Raw genomic sequence first — 23,156 nt, 5'->3', positions numbered from 1 at the left:
ATACGGAATAAATAGATTTTTGGCGATTTTTTTAAAAAAAATTGATACCCAAAGTGACCAACTTTAAGGGGCTACGCACTGGCCCCATTAGCGGTAGGAAACGAACAATGAACTCGAAAACAGCTCAGCTCAAAACATATGAAATTTCGTAACAATATCTTTAATAGTTCCCAATATACCGAATTATTTCCAAAAAAAGTTTCTAAACCACAGTGGGATGGAACACATTCACCATTAGCTTTGGTGAGCAATCGGGAATTTTTTTCAACTTAAAGAAGTAATGCAAAACTTCCTGCATAAGACGTTTTGTTGGCACAAAGTTCCACATTTTCGTAGCAAAAAAAAAAGTGGTTTACACTATAATGTTTAATAAATAAGTGAGAATAAATGACAGATATGTATACTTCAAAATGTCAGATTAAAAACAAAAACTTCGTTCAAAATGTACGCCATACATTTTCCGCATTTTTAAGTCATACATCCAATAACATTTGCACTTTGCAAATCGTATTACCATTTTATCTGTATTTCAGACTCGTATTTCACTCGATATATTTACAAACTATATGATCTCATTATATACATATCAGGTAGGCCTCCATTTACGCGGTTTGTTGGGCACAAAAAGAGCGTGTAAATCAAATTCGCGTAAAACGAGGTTCTAATTTAGAATGAAATGCTTTTGTGGGACCAATAATTTTTTATTTCGCGTAAAACAATACATCATTCACATAACAAAAAATAAATTGCGACTTAAAAATCACGTTAAATAGAAAACACATACATATATACATACATACTTAAATGAAGGCAGACGTAACTACACAAAAATTGAGTTTTTGATTCATTGAACAATTGCCAAGAATACTCTATTATTATTGATTTTATAACGTATCCTGTAAAAACAATAAAAATGTAGTTACTCCCGTTTGCATTTAAGGCGACGATATACATACATATACTTTAAGTAAACTATTTTATTTGTACTTTAAAAAACATACTTAAAACGCCATGCTTAAAACCAAAGTAATTTAAAAAGACTCAACTAAAAAATTATTTCTTATTGAAAATTAAGGAAAAAAATGCCATTAAAAAAAAACAAAATATTCTAACCCCCATTTTCTCAATACCTGGTTATCGTTTTTCGTAACGATAAACCTCCAATTAATATTTTGTTTGTATGAGAACTGTCAGTTTATCGTCACGATAAAAAATAACCAGAGATTGAGAAAATGCGGGGTAACATAAAAGAAATCAAAACATAACAAACAATTCATAAAAATTAACAAAGTTTTCAAAAATGAAATCTGTTGTGTTTTTTTCGTTTCTTGTTGTTTGTTGCCGCGTTATATAAAAATCGTGTAAAAAAGTCGAGTATTTGAAAAAATGGGTGCTAATATGAGTTCGCGTTATATCGAAATCGCGTAAATAAAGTACCGCGTAAATGGAGGCTTACCTGTATATATATCACTCATTTACTGCAACAACGTCATAACTCAAAATCCGTGTTTTTTGAATACAAAATATGCGCCGTTCTATAGTCGTTCAAGTAGTTTTATCAGTTTTCATAAAATTCAATTAGTTTTTGTGTGCGAGTGTTTTTTGTTGTAAACATCAAAATTCATATTTTCTCGTATATTTGACAAGTAAAAATTTTTATTACAAACATCTACTATTTTAATCAGGTTTTATTTCTGAAGTCGCATGATTTGTTGAAACATTATTTAAAAAATAGTAAAGCCGATACGACTTTTTTTAAATTATGACGTTGTTGCAGCAAATGAGCGATATGTATTTCTATAACATGCGCTCACTCTATTAATAAACATGATATTCAGTTTTACATACATTCGTTCTTCTTTCATTAATTGTTTAAGTTTGTTGTAATAAAAACACGATTAAATTCTAGGAAATTTGATAATATAACTTATTATGACATACTCGCACCAACTACTGAACTAGTGTGAAAATATAAAAATATATTAAAATTATATTGAAAGCCAAATGCACTGTTTGTCTATTTATTTACTTATTATTTGTTTATTTTATAATTTACAGCCACCAAACGTTTGAAAGACAATCCAAAATTAAAACCAGACGAAATAAGCATTTTGCTTAAACGCTGGTTAGAAGAATACAAATGGATGCAAGATCTTGAAATCCCCTACATTGTGCGTGGAGTACCCGTTGATCGGGAGTTTTTACAGCACTTGGTTGGAACAAATCAAGTAGAGCATTCATTACCGGTCATTGTAATGGAATATTGTAATGGTGGCGATCTGAGAAGTCATCTGAATCAAATACGAAATGTAAATGGTCTGACAGAGTATGAAGTGCGAAATATTTTGTATGCCCTACTTTGTGCAATCCAATATTTGCATGAAACGGTTAAAATTGAACATCGTGATATCAAGCCCGAAAATATTGTTTCTCATGTCGAGGGCAATAAAAAAATCTATAAGGTAAATTTTAATTTGTTGGTTAAAATGTTTGAAATTATCATTAACAATTAATTTTTCCACAAAAATAAACTCAAAACTCACAATATTAACCATTAGTTTAAGAGTAAACTATTGTTCTTCAAAAAAAAAAACGACGATGAAACCATCTCCCAAAAATCTGTTTTAACCACATCCCAAGAAACTTGAAATTTTCAATATTTCATTATTGGGTGAAACAAAAATGTCCTTACTTCTTCCAAATTTGTTAGGTTCTTTATGGTCATACAAAATTTAAAGTGGCTCAAACATTTTATATTCGCTTTAGTTTGTCTTTCATATTTGATATAAGAATAATGATGTAAAATTGCTCAATTTCAATTGTTCGATGTTGAAACAAAAAATTGTCCTTGAACTAAGGATAAATTCAAAAAGTCATCTTCCATTTTCTAAATAGTTTCCTCAATTATAAGTAATTGGATGGTTAACAACTCATACAAAATTAAAAAAGTCATCTTCCATTTTCTAAATAGTTTCCTCAATTATAAGCCATTGGATGGTTAACAACTCATACAAAATCTCGAGATAATAATCATTAAGTATTATATCATTATACCCTCCACCACCACAAGTGGTGAATGTAGTATATATATTTCCTTGATCCTTATGAAATTCTATGTCGATTGAGCCATGTCCGTCCGTCTGTGTGTAGGTGTAAAACATGCTCACGTACAACACACACAAACAAACTTATTAAACTTTCCAAAAAAATGTTTATTATTGTCCTAAGCAGTTTGGTATTGAAAATCAGCAAAATCTGTACAGTAGAACCCAAGTTATGAACAAAAATGTGAGAAAACCGAAAAAAAAAATTTCCAAATATTTATTGTTATTTGTGTAAATATATTGCAGATAATTCCATACAATTTTATGCTCTTTATTTTTATGATAAAACTATTAACTCTGTTTCAAATTATAGGAATCGGTCCATGATTTCTCATAGTCCCCATACAAATTTCTTCCGGAAATATAGGTCTAAAATGACTACAGAATTGCAGTGTCCACAAGAAACCACAAGACTAAATTTTTCGTGGATCGGCCCATATTTGACCATAGCTCTTATATAAAGTTCACTTGCGAAAATCACTTAAACTTAAATTAAGTGGGAATTCGACACAAATAATCCTCATGTATACAAAAGTCGCTATACCGAATTCTATGAAGATCGGCTCATACTAACACTAACCTGCATAAGTATTTAAAAAATATCAATATCAAACCAAAATTTTACACAGATGCGTAATTTATAATTAAAAATCATACTACTAAATTTTGAGAATATATGTCCATATTTGACCAAGCTCCCATATAAGGTCCAATTCCGAAAATCAGTTAAGTACTCATAAATCTCTTATAAATAACTTTAATATGCTAAAATTCGACACAAATAATACTTATATAAATAGAAATCACTGTACAGCATTTCATGAAGATTGGCACATAATTGGTCATAGTTCCGATATATGGACCATTTTCGAAAAAAATATTAACCTTAATAAATATCTAAAACATATCGATATCAAAATAAAATTATACACAGATCAGTAATTTGTATCCAGTTATCATACTATTGGATTTTGTGAATATCGGTCCATATTTGACCATAGCTCCCATATAAGGTCCACTCCCGAAAATCACTAAAACCCTTATAAATTTCTTAGAAATTTGAAACAAAAAAATTTCATAATATATAAAAATCGCTGTACAAAATTTTATGATGATCGGCCCATAATTGGTCATAGCCTCCATATAGAACCACTTCCGAAAAACACATTAAACCTACAGAAATATCCAAAAAAAAATTGTGCTGAACCAACATTTTACACCGATCTGTATCCAAGAATCGTACTACACGATTATTTTAAATATCGGTCCATAATTCGCCATCAAATCACTTTACAGTATTATATGGTGATAGGCCCATATATTGAACCAAAACCCATATAAGTTCCACTTGCGATAATTACTAAAATACCCATAAAACTCTTGTAAAGATGAAATTCAATTAAAATACATAATAGAAATACAAACAGAATAGGTCGTAGCTCACATATTTGGTATCGATAAAAAATTCAACAGAAATTAGTTTCAAGTGGTCAGAAATCATACTGCTTGATTATGTGACTATGGGTTCATAACTATATATAAGGCTCATATCCGGAAAATTCATTTGTCATTCCGTTTGTAATTTCTACATTTTTCATTTGCGATCCCACAAACTACAGTGAGAGTCACTCAAAATCGTATAACATATTTATTTTTTTTTTTTTTTAAATATTATGAAATTATACAGGCAATAATAGGTGATTATATAAAAAATTAAAAGTCATTTTATTAATTGTAACAAAAAATATGTATTTCAACAAAAAAGTTAACAAAACCTCAATTCCTTAAAAAAATATTGATGAAAATTAAAGAACATCACAAAATTCATATTTCACTTAAATTCGTACACTTACATTAAATTATAATTAAAACTTTAAAAATTAAAAAAAAATTAATATTAAATAATCCTAATACATTGTAGGGTATCCTTTGCTATTTTTAGTGCCTTTACGATTTTTAATGAAGCGTTGATATTCTCGGCACTGACAGTGTTACCCAATTTTTTTTATTTGTAGATAAGGGCAATTATTAATATAGACAATATGGATATCCAATGATAGATATTTCAAAGTCCATAGCAACGATGTATTATATAAGGCTATAGTAAGTTGGTGTAATGTTAACCAATTACACTATGCACGAAATTGACAATTTTCTTTTCTGTCAAGCGGGGCACCCGGAGGGTTAAATTAATTCGAGTACGCTGAATCTAGTTGTGCTAACCGTGTTTTTAGGTTAGCTCTTCTTTTCGAGATATACCGTTATTTCGAAAATGGAGGAGGTTGCACAACATATATCCGCGTAACTGAAAAACGGTTTAGCTTATTGAATAAAATAAAAAAACCGAAATTCTATATCGCAATAAAATTTCCTTTGAGCCTTACAAACTTTTATTTAATCTGCGCAGTCGTTTTAGAAAAATAATTTTTTTTTGGAAAAATAATTTTTTTTTGGAAAACAATTTTTTTTTTGTTGGAAATTTTCGATGTTTTTTAAAACAGCATAAAAAAAATTTAATTAAAAAAGTTCTAGTCTTACTTAAAGGAAATTTTATTGTGGAATTTCGGTTTTTTTTAAGTCAAATTTTATAAAAAAAATACCTGCTGCATAATGGACAACGAAACATATGTTCTGGAAAATTTTTCGCAGCGTCCGGGTCAATATTTTTATGTTGCTGATTATTCATAAGACTTCTTAATGTGTCCACTTATTTTTGGCCAGATTTGGCATCCTGTCACTTTGGTAAGCAAGGTCTTGAATGGTACAAGAACAATAATGTGGTATTTGTACCAAGAGGGACAAATCCTCCAAATAGAGTGGAGCTAAGGCCAGTGGATTGGGCTCTTGTTAAAAGAGAATTTAAACGGAGATGGACTACCTGTTCGAACAAAGTGACAGAAACCACTATAAAAACCTTAATGGAAGGGAAAACTGTAAGTTTAGTGGTCTCTTTTTTTATTAACATTTATGTATGTATGTTTAGATTTTTTCGATCACACTCCTATCCCCGGAATACAAATTTGTTACGATAATTTTAATTCAAGATAGCATAACTAAATTTAAAACTGAAATTTTGTAGAATAACCGCTTTAATCGTGCAATGGCTCATATTTAAATAAAATCTTTGGAATATCGAAGGTGGCTTTTTTGAGATATCCTTTCACTAAGGACTATTTGTTATGCTAGATTTCTAGAAAAAAACTTTCAAATCTATGATTCATTAGCTTTAATATAAGATCAAAATTGATAAAATCTGCCAAACATTTCTAAGGTTATTAACAGTTTTACTTTAGGTATTTTGCACGCATATATTAAAATACATATATGAATATACCAAACTAAAGCGAATTTTGAAATTCTTAAGAACTTAAAATTTTGTATGGTAACAGAAAACATGTATACAAAATATTGTTGAATTCAGCAGAGTTCAAAAATTAAATTTGTTATCGAAATTTTTCATATAGATTTGTTTTTTTTTTATATATTTTCAGCTCACTGATTTCGGTTACGCACGTGAAATTCCTGAGAGTACTGTAGCACAAAGTGTGGTTGGTACCCGCAACTATGTAGCACCTGAAGTAATTGATCCTGGCACTTATACAAAAACTGTCGATTATTGGTCCATTGGCATAGTGGCCTACGAAATAGTATGTGGCACTCAACCATTCATACCACATCAGACATTTGTGAATCGCATGAGGAGTATACAAAATAAGACCAAAAAATGCATTGCTATTGTTCAAAATGTCGAAGATCCAGCTAATGAAGATTTTCAATTTATTAATCATTTACCAAAACTAAATCAGTCGAGTATAATTTTTAACAAGTATATGGAAGATTGGTTACGTTTAGCATTGGATAAACACTACAAGACAAGAGGCTGCAATAATAATAATGAATTGAAATTCTTTACTGATTTTAATGTAATATTTGAAAAAAAAATTGTTTCAGTATTTTCGATAAAGACATACAAGAAATACTATTATGACATCGAAGAATACTCTAGTGTGCATGAGTTTTTCCAAAAAATTTCTTATGATAATGGTATTGATATAAATAATATATTTGTTATCTATCCACCTTTACATCCACACAAAAATTCACAAAATCCTGTGGATTACTTTGTGTCAGATTGGTATGACACCACTAATGCCGATAATCCACCCGTTATGTTGTTTGTAGGCGAGTTTTTAATACAAAGTCAATGTAATATAGCTGAGGAAAAACATTTCAATCTAACGGATACGATTAGAGCATGCATGTGCATGAATCCACACGATGACAACATTCCATTGTGGTTGTTGCAGCAGTTTGAGAAAGATATTCATTTTATATTAACAAATGAACAGCATCACTTAGAATGCTATCTAATGGGACTGCATAACTACATCATAGAAATCGAATATCAGATGTTTTTGTTTAAAGATTCAATAGATAGGTTGAACAAAAAATCATCAGAGTTAATTGGCAGTGTTAAACATGCCAATGTAGTTTTGAATGTGATTTTTAATATTCAAAATGGGCAGGTATGTTTTAAAGAATAACGAAATACAGACTCAATAATGAACTTTTAAGTTTTAGATTGCAAATCCAGCTAAAGAAAAAGCTAATTTCTTTGCTATAAAATGCCAAGAGTTTGAGGAACATATTTTACCTATGTTCAATAACATTTACAGTACAACTTTACAAAATGTCCGAGGGTTGGCTAGCAGTCAAATGTACAAAGAACAAAAAGAAAAAGACATTTTTCAACTGTAAGTATTTCTACAGAGTAAAAAAATGAATGCATTTATTTTCAGTGGTCTTATTATATTTTTAGTTTAAAGTATCGCAAAGGTCTTTCAAGAGATTATAACCCTGACGAGCGCCTACAGAATGCTCAATGCGCTTTTGAAACGTGCATGCAGGCATTTAAGGGATTTATTAAAAGTACTGCATGGAATACAGTTCGTGAAAATATAAATGTACAATTACAAGAATTCAATAAATTACGCCAAAATGTTCAACATGTATTGAACGAAATTGAGCGCTTGGAAAATGAGTTGTATGTATACACCGGATCTCTCATAAGACAACTAAAAGACGATACTATATTGCCTATGACTATGAATTCATTGCACATCGATGGAGTACGTTATCCTCACACATCAGCAGTTTTTGATAATGAAACTCCTCAACTGCTTAACGATTTTCAGTCTCTGTAAGTACACATATCATTAAATATTGTTTTTTTTAAACACTAGGGATGCCAGTCTTAAATTAATTAGCAATATCGATTTACAATTAATTTAATTCTAAAAAATTCATTTATTTTAGCACATTAAAACCCATGCTACATGCTATATAGATAATAGAGTTCACAAAAAATTCGAATTACGAATTGTTCTATGTATTGTAGAAATTTGAAGACAATTATGTTATGAATTTTAAATAAAATCTATTCAGAATATTATAGTCCAGATAATTTTAAATATACTTCGTTAGCTTTACTAAAACCGGACAACGTTAACTCTTAAATCGTGAATTTTAAATTTGCCAATATTTGGAAATTCCAAGGCCAAACAAACAAGTAGGTCTTAATATCCAAAATTTTAACTGAAATATTTCGTATTATTTTAGATACCTTACTTGTACTTAAGTTTAACCACAAAATATTAATTAAGACCTTCAGTTAGTTTTTAATGTTTAAATTTAATTCATATAAATTGCGAATAAAACGCAAGATTCACTCTTCTCTACACCATTTCCAGTTGCAATTCAGAAAATACAAAATGATGCTGAATTGATGAAAATCCAATTAATATTTAGAAAATACAAATTGAAATTCAGAAATCTATTCTACATGTAAACTTGTACATACCCTGTAATTTTTATAGTTTTGTTTCTCTCTATGACCATTCTTAGGATATTATATGAGGTTAGAATATTTTTAGGATTCTGCGCAAACATCGATGAAGAAGTACGCATTTAAAGCTATAGTTGAAAATGTTACTTTTGGTTCATCTCGATATTTTAGGAGACTTAGGAGAATAAATGAGACTTAAGAGGCCAATTGCTGTTAATGTACTGTTAAGTTGTTGAAAACATCTTTATTCTTTACCATTTATGTAGAACGCTTTGTTATAAGAGTTTATATATATTTCCTTGGTCTTTGCTAAATTGATGTTCAGCGTAATCGAGATCATTCAGCCTTCTCTGAAAACCCCACGAAATTACCCTTCCTTCACGGAGGAATCTATCACTAATGCAGCCTTTTGTTTATTTATCTAGTTTATTTATAATAATTCACAGTTTACAATCAAGCCCATAAGTAGGCCATATATGATTGCTTAGACTAACAATTGATGATTATACTCAATGAAGATTAGATAAGTTTAAAGAAATGAAAGTAAAAAAAGGAAAGAAAAGTGAAGGAAGAATGTAAGAAAATCAATTACATGGTGTAATAGTAATGTAATGCTAGGCCACTTTTGTTATTCATCAGCACTTTCAACAATATATATAAGAAGGACTTTTTTAAAATGAATCGGAGAAAATGTAAATACCCTGATCCGCAATAGGATCAGGTTAGGAGTTAGAATTCTTCCAATTCTAACTTCAAACGATTTTTCAAATGTGGCACATGTAATTCTTGGGAGTGTAATCTGTGGGTTTCTAGAGTTTGTGGAAAACTTTAACAATTGATATAAGTATGGAGGGCATCTATACTTAATAGTCTTTTAAAATAGTAATAATGATCTTAATTCCATAAATTTTAGAAAGCCACAGCCATAAAATCTGTTTTCATAGAAAGTAGTATGGTCATAAATACGTAATTTATAGATTTTACTATCTCAAACCTTTCGCATGTTATTAATGAGCCCTTCCTTCAGATCATCAAAACTGATTAGTCCTCCAGAATTCTTCAATAATTTTACTGATGTAGCGAGTGCTTGTTTCTGGTGTTGTTTTCAGAACTTATTGTTTTTTAGGGTTATTATGTAGTCTATATTCTCGGGACATTCTATCGATATATCAATTCTTGAACTCCTTACGATTTACACCACTTATATCTGACCTACAATGGAATACAACTCTCATGTATGAGCCGGTGTTTCGAAGTCAATTTTGGAGTTACTCACTTTTTGTCAGAACTTGAAAAGCGACATAATGGAGGTTGTACGCCTAGGTGAGGACATACTAAAACCGTTTTCAAAGATTTTGAAACACCCTCAAAATTTTGAGTTATTTTGAAAAAACTGTTTTAGGTAGGTAGGTCGTAGTACTTTAGTACCTCTAACTCACGCATTTTTAGACCGATTTCAAATGGATAGGTAAGGAATCAAGCTTTCATAAAATGTATAAAAATCTATATTCCAAGAAATTGTGTAAGTTTTTGTAAATAGTTTCGCTTTCTTTTTTATTTTTTTTTCGTAATTTTTCAAATTCAACAATAGTTATTTTAATTTTTGTCTATGAAACCCTATTTTTGCACAGTATCTTAAAGACAATTTTATGTAGACAAAAACGATATATTAGTTGTTAAAATCGGTTTATACTTGCAAAAGTTATTAAGCTTTTACGAAAAAGTTTTACAAAACTTACCTTGTAAATTATAAATTGTACATTTTTTTTATTTTAGTTTTTTGTTTTTTTTTTTATTCATATGGGCTGGGGAGAAAATACTAAAACAGGTGTTAATGAAAAGTTGAATAACTTTTATAATTTTCATCCGATTTGAATAATTAAACCAATGGTTTGTTAAGAACTAAATTTCCTTAATACACTGTTATAAATTTGTATAAGCTTCCATATCAAAATAAGCAATGAAAAGCGACTAAATTCAAAAAAGTAGATAAATTTTGTTTTTCTTTTAGATATCCTTAACAAAAACAATACTTATAACTAACAAATGTATCAAAAAATGCACGTCATTTTAAAGCGTAATAAGTTTTCTTTCCAACCCCGTTTAAAAATTTAAAGTCGGACAGAGACTGAATGAGTTACAGATCGACAAGTTCACGGACATCACTCAAAACGGTTTCTTTAGAATAACTTCTGAATTTGAGGGTGTTTCGGAAAATTTTTGACACAAATTCTAATGTACTCAGCAAGCCCTATAACCTACGATAGGTCGTTTTCCAAGTTTTTTTCCATCGTAGCACCGTGTAATAATCCTATTAAAAATTGTTTTTGTATTTTATTAAAATTTTTCGACATCGTAAACTCATTATAAATAGAAATTAATAAAAATCATAAAATTTCATGCATATCTCAAATTCAAAAAATTGAAAAAACATGTTTGATTCTTATTTACAATTTTGTAATTTAAAATCTGCAAGTCTGCAAAGTTAGATCTTTACACTGTGATGTAGTTTTTGTTGCCATCCGGGATATGTCCAGGTTCTTCAGAGGTCTTCTTTTTAGTTAAGACTAGCTACATAATTCAATCCAACGAGATAAATGCTTCGGCTCTCTGTCGGCTAACGACTTATTATGTTAAAATATGGCTATGGATTAAATCCGAGGAGATAAATTCTTCAGCTCTCGTCGGCTACCATATCTTATTAGCTTATCCAACAATGATTAATAATTTCCAGAGAAAAGCTAAATAAGTATTTGCTTCAACTTCTGAAGTTGAGAAATCGCTTAGCATTAATTTAAGAATTTGTGTACCATGCAATTTCCAAATTTTTTTTTTTACCAAAAATATTTTTCACCAAACTTGTTTTAATCATATTTTTTTTCACCAAAAATAGTTTTAATATATTTCTTAAAGTATACTTTGGTGAAGGGTATATAAGATTCGGCACAGCCGAATATAGCACCCTGATTTGTTTTTATTAGTGCATGATTTTTTTTGATTAAACTTTGCTATATTATAATTTTAAAACTTATTTATATGTATTTTATTTGTTATATTTCAGCATAAAGGACATGGAAACAATGAATGTGGAGGAATATGAATTGCCATAAATTTATTGTATATATTTTTCTATATATATAATTCATCAATTTAAATTTAACATATACATATACACATACAACGCATATATGTGTATATGTAAATTAGGGTGTGGCGATTTGTATGGATAAAAATTTGTCGATATTGTGCCATCGATTTTTCGATAGATATTGGCATGAGGAAAAAACAGTTCCACTACGACATATCAAAAAAATCATTTTTGAGGCGCCCAAATTAAATTTTTTTTTAATGTTTCTGAATTTTTTTTTTGATTTGTCGAAGTGGAACTATATTTTACTCATGTCAAAAGCTATCGATGGCACAATATTGATTGATTAATCAACCCACACTAATTTATATACATGTTATTCATAAGTTTTGTTTAAGTTATTTTAGGATACAAATTAATTTAGATTTTTTACGTTAAATTTACTTTGTCAAATAAGAACGTATGAAATCTTATGAATTCGAATAGAATTAAAAATAGACTGAAAAAATCCATTTCTTTTTTACGAAACTAATTTCGTAGCCATTAGTTGGACATGAGAAATTTTCTTCCATATTAAGTAAACAAATTTAATTTGTTTTTTTTTAATTAAAAAAATTTACGATTTTTTCGGTAGATATTAATCAATTTTTGTTTATTAAAAAAAATATATATATTTTAAAGAAATTAGCAAAAGCCCAATTTCGTAAATATTAAGTAAGGATTTAGTCAGTGTATATAGATTGGAGCTGCCCTTAAAAATTTGCTGTGACGGATCTTAGTGCCGGAAGTCAATTGAATGTTGTACAATTAGGTAAATAAGACCCATCCAATGCAAATATATTATTCAAGGGCAGGTCTAATGTAGATGTATTTTGAATATTACATGTAAATATTTATGTATATAAATTTGTTTATTGTTTTACCTTAAAACGTTGTTAGTTTACAGAGATTGTGATAGATAGAATTACACAATTCACAAACTTTGTTGTATCGTTGTATAAATTTTAAACTGCTTTGTTGTTTTTTTAATTTTAAAAATGTATCTGCCTGACAATTACTATACTACAATACAACATAGATTGTGAATTGGGCAATTGGATATATAAATATTTTTATAATAAACCCAGTTGGAAATTTCATATTGCTGCTGTTTCTCATACATTTTTATTTTCAATGCACGAAATTTCCAACTGGTATATTTTTAATATTATTATATTTATGTAAGTATATAAAAAAATTAAAAAATAAAGCTGTAACTACCAAGACAATTTCTTTTGTTTTTTTTTTTCTTTTAAACTTATACGCTTACTTTGCAATGTCAAACATGTTTGATATGTCAGCATAAATTTACTTTATAATACATGTCTGCAAAAGAAATTATTCACAGTTAATTAACCATTCATAGTTAAAAGTTATTGTTTAAACAAGAATGGCTCATTTTAAATCAATTTATAATATTTTATGGACCTTATTGTTCATTTGGAGTTTAGTGTTTGCAGCACCATCCTCAAAAACGGAACGTTCAAAATTACGTAAGTACAAATTGTGAAAACTGAACAGATTTATAGAATAATTACTTCGTAATTCGATTCGAAAGGAAACATTTTTGTATTACAATGTATTTTGCATACAAATGCGATCAGTTTCATTTTCGATTTGGGTTATATTAAAATCAGAAATATTTATCGGCGTCGTCTACATTCAAGTGGCATGGCTTTAATTTGTCTGTATCTCGGCTTCTAAGTTCTGTATTTATATCATCAAAGGTTTTTCCGCAACTTAAAAAACTGAAATGACAATGGGCCAATTTCGGGGAAAATCTTCAAAAGAATACCAATATAAGTAAATATCTATATAGATTTTTTATAAAATAAATAAGGATGTATGTCCTAGACATAATGCTTTAATTTAACGTTTAATATTCTGAACGTGCTCAAATTTTGGAAATATTAGCAGCTAACAAATTTAGATATTTTGAATTATCAAAAAATCTGTTATTAAGTCGACCTGTGAAAGCCAGCCTATACAGATTGAGTCGAAAAATTTTGTATGTAAATCATTCATTCATTGGCTTAATTTCAAAGACCTCAAAGCATCAATTTTTTGTGCCACAACATCCAGTTTTCTGTCCCCAATGGTCGCAGAACGAAAAGATCATTAATTATTAAGGATCATAACAGGCTGCCAGTCATTTTCATAAGCAACTAAAAATACATAACCATGGCTATTCCTGTTCTCACTTTCACCATTCACCCTATTTTTGAAAGTATAATTACAACAATAATTAAGGTTAAAAAAATTACGTGTAAACATCTCTAATAAGAAATTCTGAAAAAATAGATACTATTGTTGTAATTGTGATTTCAAAAATAAGGTGAATGGTGAAAGTGAGAACAGGAATAACCCTGATTATGATATAACAGGATCGTCAAAATTTTCTAAATTTTTGAGAAGACATAATTTCCCAATCAAAAATGTTGCACTTAGCTCTGCCGAACCCAGCATAGGACAATCACAAAGTATCGTGTATCTCGTAAAATCTACACTGTTTGAGTTTTGTGAGGATGTCTACATTTATGTAGACGGAATGACATTTGCCAGTAAGCTATTAAAAACTGACTTAACAAATTTCGATGTATTATCTTGCAAACTGTAGTTTACGTGGACGGACAGACATTAATAAATCGATTCAGAAAGTTTTTCTGATTTAAAATACTGTATTGGCCATTCACATAATAAATCTCCGGAGATTTTACATTTCTTAAACAAGACAGAAATTATCAAAAATAATATAAATTACATTTTCCCCTCCATATAGCATCATTTGTCAAAGTCTGTCGTCGTAATGATCCGCAATTAAACAAATGCGCCCGTAATGCTTTGTACTCCCTAAAAGATCGTTTACAGGATGGTATACCTGAATTGCATATACCGGCCATAGAACCATTGGTAATACCCGAAATAAAAATGAATCAAGATACCGGAGCGGTTTATGTGAAATCGACCTATAAAAATATACACATTTATGGTTTGTCCAATTTCACAATTAAATCGCTGGCCATTGAACCATCGAAAATGAAATTCACTACAACCATGATGTTTTCGAACATCACAATAAATGCCGATTATGAAATCGATGGTAAAATAATGATGATGCCTTTGACAGGTTCGGGACCCTGTAATGCCAATTTCAGTAAGTTATTTTAATTGTTAAAAAAAATATCAAACTATAAACTGATTTCAATGAACTTGTTTTTAGCCGATGTTGCCTTGACTACAGTTATATTGGGTGAACGTCAAAAGAAAAATGGTCGCAACTATTTGAAAATTAAGGACATCAAAGTCAACTATGATGTTGGCAAAGTGAAATTAAATTTGAACGATTTATTCAATGGTGATAATGATTTGGGTGATCGTATGAATTCATTTTTGAATGAAAATTGGGATTCTTTGTCGGAGGAACTGAGACCACTGCTGCAGAAGGCCTTAACCGAGGTGGTGCAATCATCGACTGATAAACTTTTCAAAACTTATAGTTATGATGATTTGTTACCATTGTAAATATTTATATAGAAGTTGAGAAAATTAATTACAACATTTAAGCAATTATAAAAATTTAAATTAAATATCAAACACATTTATTATTCATTTTTAATTACTGCATAATAAATATTAATTAACTAATAGTTCACGACATTAATAATTTATTTGTTTTATAATAAAAGTACAATAATGTAATTCCATTTTGTTTCTACCCAGATTTTATGTAAATTCTGTAATAACTTCTACACACTAGTATTTTTTTGTGACCTCCAATATTTCGTGTAATGTAAAGTTGATTTATCGTAGCTTCTATGATCATATTTTGAACAGCATGCCAATTTTTATTTAATTTCGTACAAATGTACTAAAATACCTAAAATGTACTACTTTTCATAGAAAAATGTGTGAAAGTTGTTGTAGAAAAACTACCATAATTTTTGAACCTACTGGAATGCCAATTTTCACAGATTTAGTTGTTTATATTGGTTAAAATCGAATCACGGGTTCCAAAGTTATTCAATCCTAAACATTGCTAATTTTTCATAAAAATTTGCAAGATTTCCAACTTTAGAAACCTAAAAAATAAAACGATATGGTCTTGGTTTATAGTCATAAAATGCGCATTTAAGCACACAGTGGGGGAAAACATTTAAAAAAACAAGTAAGAGAGCTATATTCGGCTGTGAAAAAAAAATTCGGATTAAAAAATATTTTTTCCGATTTTGATCCATTTGTCCAACATATTTATATACGTCGTTGCAAAGGTATTTGAAATATCTATCATTAGATATCCATATTGTCTATATTAATGACTTAGTAATCCAGATATAGGTAAAAAATCGAGGTTGTCCTGGTTTTTTCCTCATATCTCACCCATTTGTGAACCGATTTTGCTGATTTTAAATAGGAAACTTCTCGAAAGCATGTCTGACAGAATTATTGAAGATTTGGATCCCGAAGATATCTGGGGAATTCAGAAAATTGATTTCAACAGACAGACATGGCTTAATCGACTCCGATATCTATAAGGATCCAGAATATATATACTTTATAGGGTCGGAAATGAAAAATGTAGAAATTACAAATGGAATGACAAACTTATATATACCCTTCTCACGAAGGTGAAGGGTATAACAAGCTGCGAAGTGGTCGCCCAAAGAAACTACAGTAGTTTCCGCTTAATTGTCCTCTACAGGGTCGGAAACATAGACAACAACTAGATATGTAACTGAGAGCCAAAAACCTAAGTCTGTTGTCAGAAACCCAATTCATGAGAATGTATTGCATGTATTTTGTTTTTGTATCACCCGCAGCGTTGCCGTTTTGGGCTTTTCCTACCAAATTTGGTAGGATTTTTTTCGTTTGGTAGGAAGGTAGTTTAAATTGATGTTTGGTAGGTTGGATTAAAAAGTATTTATTTACAAGATAGATTTATCGCATTATTAGAGATCACTAAGGCAGATGCAGTTTCAACTTTCCAACTTATAACAGATTTCTTTTCGGCACATAACTAGGGTTTTTAATTTCCCGACCTTTTTTGATTCCCGGGAATCGGGAAATTTTTTTCTACATTCCCGGGTACCCGGCTATTCCCGAAATATATATGATACTGTAAATTAGGAATATTATAGCCAAATTTTATATAAAAACTTAGCGTTATAATTATTAAATATCAGAGCTTCGAATTAATTAATAAAATTTGAGCTTAATTCACTAAAATCTTAATCCGTAATTGAAAAATGTCAGCCTTTTATTCCATAAATCAATTCCTAATATTTAATTTTTTAGATTCATTCCAAAGCCTTTGTTTAAACTGAATTAAATTTAAAGTTAATTAATAACAGAATTTATTCAAACTTTGAATGATTAAATTTTTGTTAAATCAAATCATTTACAAAATTAATTGAAAAAAATTTTCTTAAGCCTTTTTGTACTAGATTTGAATTGAAGAAAAATTTAATCAATTAATAAATTTGAGAAGCTATTTTGTTATGTATTTGAAGAAGAAATTTAAAGAAATTAGAATGATTCAATAAGAAATAAATTCTATAAATAATGAATTCATTTTTTAAATTTTCATACGAGAAACCACAAATAAATAATAATAGTAAGCGATCTATTATTGCCGAGATATAAGCAAAAAACTGTATGAAAAACTTTTCACTGTTTGTTGGCGAAAAAAATGGAGTTCTTAGTTGTTTTCAATGTATTTTCGTCAGTTTTTAATTCCCGGGATTCCCGACTAAAAATCCCAAGAATCGGGTAGTGAAAAATTGGCAAAATTCCCGGGAAATTTGTACCGGGATAAAAACCCTACACATAACGTTCCTTTAAAAAACTTGATCGGATTGGTAACAGACGGTGCTAACGTTATGGCTGGTGACGTTACTTACTAATGAAACTGACTTGTTTTACATTAAGTGCACATGCCACTCACTCCAACTCTGCTCCAGTTATGCATGTAACTTGTTACCAAAAAATATTGAGCTTCTTTGTGGTAATATATATACTTTTTTCTCTCATAGTCCCAAAAGAATTAACGAGCTTAAAGAATTTCAGGAATACTGTTCTGTAAAATCTTATAAAATCTTTAGAAGGTGTTATTGCAAGAATTATAGAACAATGGGACAGTTTATAATTGTATTTTATATCACGTTTTTATGACGTAAATGGTATAAGAGCAGCAGCAGAACTGGAAGAAAGTATGTCTAATAAAGTCAAAACTTGTTTTTTATTCTTGACATACATACATATGTATATGATTTTAAAAAAATGGTAGGTTTAAAACGATTTTGGTAGTTTTTTGACAAAAATTTGGTAGGAATAAGATTTGTTCAGTGGCAACGCTGATCACCCGTATGTGTGAAAAGAGAGTCATATTTTACTCTCTCTTTCCATTCTATGCGTTTATTCTGAAAAATGTAGAAATTACAAACGGAATGACAAACTTATATATACCCTTCTCACGAAGGTAAAGGGTCCGATTTTAAAAATGTTTCCTCCATGACTATAGTGGAGGTGTTCTGAGTTTAAGTTTTGAATTTTAAACACTAAGGCCCCAAAGTGGGGTATCTCTGGTATATGAAACATTTAAAATGATTGAAAGGATTTTTTTTTATTTTGAAACATTTGTACAATATAAATTTATTCAAAGTATTGGCCATTGTTAGCTATGACCATTTGCCATCTTTCCGGCAACATATGGAAAGAACTGCTCATCTTTTGTAGTTGTGATGCAGTATGCTTAGTCTGACCAGGTTCTTCAAAGGTCTGCTTCCTTTGAAATCTTTACCACAGAGCTGTAAATATATATTAGAGAATTCGACGAGATAAACGTTTTGGCTCTCGGTCGGCTAACGACTTATTATTTGTAAATACTGTCTATGGATGCAATCCGAGCAGATAACTTTTTCAGTTCTCATCGGCTAACTACAACTTATTGGCTATGACTAGCTAATGAGTACAATTCGACGAGATAAATGCTTCGACTCTCGGTCGGCTAACTACGGTATTAGTACGAAGTTCATGGTTTTTCTTAGATGTCTTATGTTAGAATTCACATAAACAGTTTGGGAATTATTGCAACAAATTAGAATTCACATAAACTGTTTGGGAATTATTGACATCAATATACTAACATATATTGTATTAGTATTAATTAGAAGGAATCAAGCCAATATCGGATACTCTGTTTCAAAGTGAAGCGTATCCCAGAGAGAGCGTTTTGCACGGTTGGGCACGGTCTAGACTATAAAGTGGTTGAGGCAAAACTTCCTAACCACTTCATTCTAAATACGTTTTAACATGCATTGCAACATTCTGCGCGTTCTTCGGCCATTGCTCGCTTCAAACGAATCAGTTGCTTTCGGTACATGTTCCCTGTGATGGTCTGGTCAGATTTCAGCAGCTCATAATTACCTAAGTGCCATGGATATTTGGCTTTGGTTTCGATCTCTTACGCTTCGGGTTATCGTTCGGTACAGGTTCCCTGTGATAGTCGGTTCAGATTTCAGCAGCTCATAATAGATATGACACTTTTGCTCCCACGAAATACAGAAAATTACCTTAGTTCCATGAATATTTGGCTTTTGTCGATTCGGCTGGTCGCCAGGCTTCACATACGGTCTTTTACGCTTCGGGTTATCATAATGGATCCATTTTTCATCGCAAGTAATGATTCCGTGCAAAATTTACCATTTTCGAAGCAAAAAAAAAAAAAAACTTTGTTGTTTACACTATAATGTTCAATAACTATGTAAGTGAGAATAAATGACAGATATGTACCCTTCAAAATTACATATAATTTATAGATAAACTGAAATTGTTGGTTGTTGGAAAATCGGAAATCCCTGAAACGTCCTGGGATAAAATATCAGTGCCCAATATCCGAAAATCCTGGAACGCCTTGATTGAATTCAGTACAGAATGGAGTGAAGAGGTATCCTCTGAAGAGGATACCATGCCCTTAAATATTTTACAAAATATAATTCAGGAAGTAAAAGATCATCGTCTTTCATCTATTAGTACACTTGTAGCTGTACAGTGTGAAATTAAAACAAGTAAGAGAGCTATATTCGGCTGTGCCGAATCTTATATACCCTTCACCAAAAATTTTGAAATATATTTAGGTTAACAAAATTTCTTTTTTTTTCCAAAGTTGTTTTTTTAATTTTTTGGAAAAAAAAAATTTCGAATTGTTTTTAAAAAATTTTTTGTTGTTTTTTCAATTTTTTTTTAATAAATATTAATTTTTTAATAACGGAATGACAAACTTATATATACACTTCTCACGAAGGTGGAGGGTATAAAAATGGAAATATTTTTGTAATTCTGAAATGTTTAGTTCGAATTTAATGAAGCCTCACATGGCTATAGAAAAGATATGAAATAAATCAAACAGATTTTCTCATTTTTATTTTAACAATTATTAAAAACAATTTTATTTCAAATTTGCAGCCTATTTATAGAACAAGATTGAGTACATGTACACATGTACAATATTCGTTCGGCTTACCCGATCTTGTTCTATAAACAGGCTGTTAATCTATTCTATATAAACAAATTTATAAAACTAAAATAAATACAACAAAATATTAAATACAAAATACATATGTATAACATTAACAATTCAATTAAACTAACCACATTTTCAATGGCAATTTCGAGAATACATTATTCCATAAGCCATGGAATATATCGGCCAAACCCTTTTCCAAATCTGGTCTCAATTCGTTTATAACCTCATTACCGTTCTGATTAAGAAACCCGTTAATGGATGCGGCCAAAATTTCATTGCCATTGAAAAGATTCTTTAGGTGAATGCGCATAAAGCCCACATTAAAAGTGACTTTCATATCATCAATATGTATGATTTCCTAAAATATATACAATACATAAATTTAACAAACATTCCTAGTATATCCCTCAAAACTACTTACTTCTGGTGAATTTCTCAAACTGATGCGAGTATAAACCGCAGTCTTAACATCTTTTAAGGCCATATTTACATCACCATTACCGATAAGTGGCAATACCAAGATGTGACCATTGAGATTATATTTGGCTTTGATCCGCAATATTGGTATTTCCAATTCAAAATTAAGGATTTTCTTCTCCAGATCTAGACTGTTTGGAGTGGAAAAGTGGAATTTTGTTTGAAATTAGTATTAAGTGTTAATGGAAAATATTAAAAATAACATACACTGCTCGTTTCACGGTGGCATTTGATGGCCCACTTACGATTAGATTTTGAAAACCACCGGCTAATATTAAATTGCCACTGCCTTTTTGTACAGACACCTGATCGATGTGTAACGGTTCAAAACCCTTTACTCCAATTTCTGGTATACCAGCTGCCAGCGCCGGAAAACATCCTTCAAACATTTTGCGAAAACATTTATTTTCGTTGGGTTTATCTCGTGGACAGGTTTTTAACCAAGTGGCTGAAATGGAAGAACAGAAAGTAAACATGGAATTAGTGATCTCACAGCAAAAAAAAAAGTCAAATGTTTGAAGATGACACTTTGATTTTATATGAAATGTACATAATTTTAAGGTCCAATATAATGCGGGCACCTATTAGTGTGCATTATGTATAAAAACATTTATCTGGTTCACTCGATTTGGTAAATTAAATAAATTAAAATTTATTTTACATTTTTTCCTTTTCAGTTTTGGGGGGTGGGGGGAAATATTTGTTCATCCACCTGGATTCACGCCTGTTATAGTGTAAACAATTTATGTGTCGATTATGGATGGCAATTTGGGCAACTGACAACGCAACTGAAGTTCGATTGCCATCCATAATCGACCCATTAGTTTTTTTGCTTCGAAAATTTCTAATTTTGTGCCAAATGTGTGAAGTTTTGCTTTACTTCTTTAATTTGAAAAAAAGTGTCGCTGCTCACCAAAGCTTTTGGTGAATGTGTTACATCGGTTTCAGCGTGAGAGAGATGATTGATTTTGACATGGAAGACAAATATCGCACAGGCCAGCCAAAAATGTTTGAATACCAAGAATTGGAGGCATTAATCCATGATGATTGTTGTCAAACACAACAAGATCTTGCAAAATAATTGAAGTCGAGAGGCCTTGAAAGACGATTTTGCATGTACGAAATGATGCTAACAATAAAATCATTTTTGCACCGAATCATTACTTGCGATCGACACCAAAGCCAAATATCCATGGCTCTAAGGTCTATAATCTATTATGAGCTGCTGAAATCTGACCAGGGGCCAAATTACCGCATTCGTGATCGAATGAGCTATCGTATCGAAAAATGATTTCGATTTCGAAATTGTGATAAAATGTACTAAATTTCTTGCTCAATATCGAACGCCATAATTTCAAATAAGAAAATTACGATAAATTTTACTAGATATCGAATGCGGTAATTTGGCCCCAGAACATCACAGTACCTGTAACTGATTTGTTTGAAGCGATCATTGACCGAAAAACGCACAGAAAATGAGGCCAGACATGAAACCCGAACATTCCATCATTACAACGCTCGGCCACATGATGCAATGCCAGTTAAGAAGTATTTAGAATGAAGAGGAAGTTTTGCCTCACCCGCTTTATAGTCCAGATCGTGCCCCGTCCGACTACTATTTGTTTCGATAGATGCAGAACGCTCTCTCTGGAATACGCTTCACTTTGTAACAGACTATCCGATATTGGCTTGAGTCATTATTGGCCTCAAAATTTTTTAAGTGTCGGTCCATAGAGCCATAATCAAGATAATCTCTTAAGAATTCATAAATTCCTGGAAATTATTCATATCGTGAATAGTTATAAGGAATATGATGAAATATGCACACTTTCCAACAGTACTTTTACAAATATCAAAATCCAGAATCCTGTTAACGCATAAGTTGGATATGGGCATTTTCTGGGGTCACGAACGTACCTTTGTACGCTTTTAATGTCCAAAGAATATAGAAAACAAAACTTTTCCTAGCATTTTTTTTTGGCGATTCGATAGCATTTTGGTAGCTCTATGTTTAGTACAAAAGATGGAATTCATCGAGTTTAAGTTTTCATAATGATAGTTATAAACATGTGGTAACGACCG

At 30.4% G+C, this 23,156-nt stretch overlaps 3 protein-coding genes across 3 annotated transcripts in view; 2 read left to right on the top strand and 1 right to left on the bottom strand.

Moving 5' to 3' along the window:
- IKKbeta (I-kappaB kinase beta) overlaps nt 1-13,305 on the top strand; it is a 54,022-nt gene extending 40,717 nt beyond the window's left edge. The window contains exons 2-6 of the mRNA XM_065509870.1: nt 2,059-2,462; nt 6,596-7,630; nt 7,686-7,858; nt 7,924-8,304; nt 12,011-13,305. Of these exons, the coding sequence (XP_065365942.1) occupies nt 2,059-2,462; nt 6,596-7,630; nt 7,686-7,858; nt 7,924-8,304; nt 12,011-12,059 (2,042 nt within the window). The 3' untranslated portion in view covers nt 12,060-13,305. The remainder of the gene's footprint in view (nt 1-2,058; nt 2,463-6,595; nt 7,631-7,685; nt 7,859-7,923; nt 8,305-12,010) is intronic.
- Nucleotides 13,306-14,851: 1,546 nt separating this feature from the next.
- Jhbp5 (Juvenile hormone binding protein 5) lies at nt 14,852-15,648 on the top strand (the record flags this gene model as incomplete). The annotated part of the gene is made up of 2 exons (XM_065498415.1): nt 14,852-15,230; nt 15,297-15,648. Coding segments are annotated over 2 exons (681 nt in total), but the record flags the coding sequence as incomplete, so codon positions are not given.
- A 4,833-nt stretch (nt 15,649-20,481) lies between these two features.
- Nucleotides 20,482-21,485, bottom strand: Jhbp4 (Juvenile hormone binding protein 4). Its single transcript, XM_065498414.1, has 3 exons — nt 21,282-21,485; nt 21,019-21,205; nt 20,482-20,955 (listed from the first exon to the last, which is right to left on the bottom strand). The coding sequence occupies exons 1-3, from the start codon at nt 21,461-21,463 to the stop codon at nt 20,713-20,715; spliced, it is 612 nt and encodes a 203-aa protein (XP_065354486.1). The 5' UTR covers nt 21,464-21,485; the 3' UTR covers nt 20,482-20,712.
- Nucleotides 21,486-23,156: the final 1,671 nt, after the last annotated feature.

The sequence above is a fragment of the Calliphora vicina genome, chromosome 1 (genome assembly GCF_958450345.1).
Source record: "Calliphora vicina chromosome 1, idCalVici1.1, whole genome shotgun sequence".
Taxonomy (NCBI): Eukaryota; Metazoa; Arthropoda; class Insecta; order Diptera; family Calliphoridae; genus Calliphora; species Calliphora vicina.
This window is presented reverse-complemented; position numbering and strand designations above follow the sequence as displayed.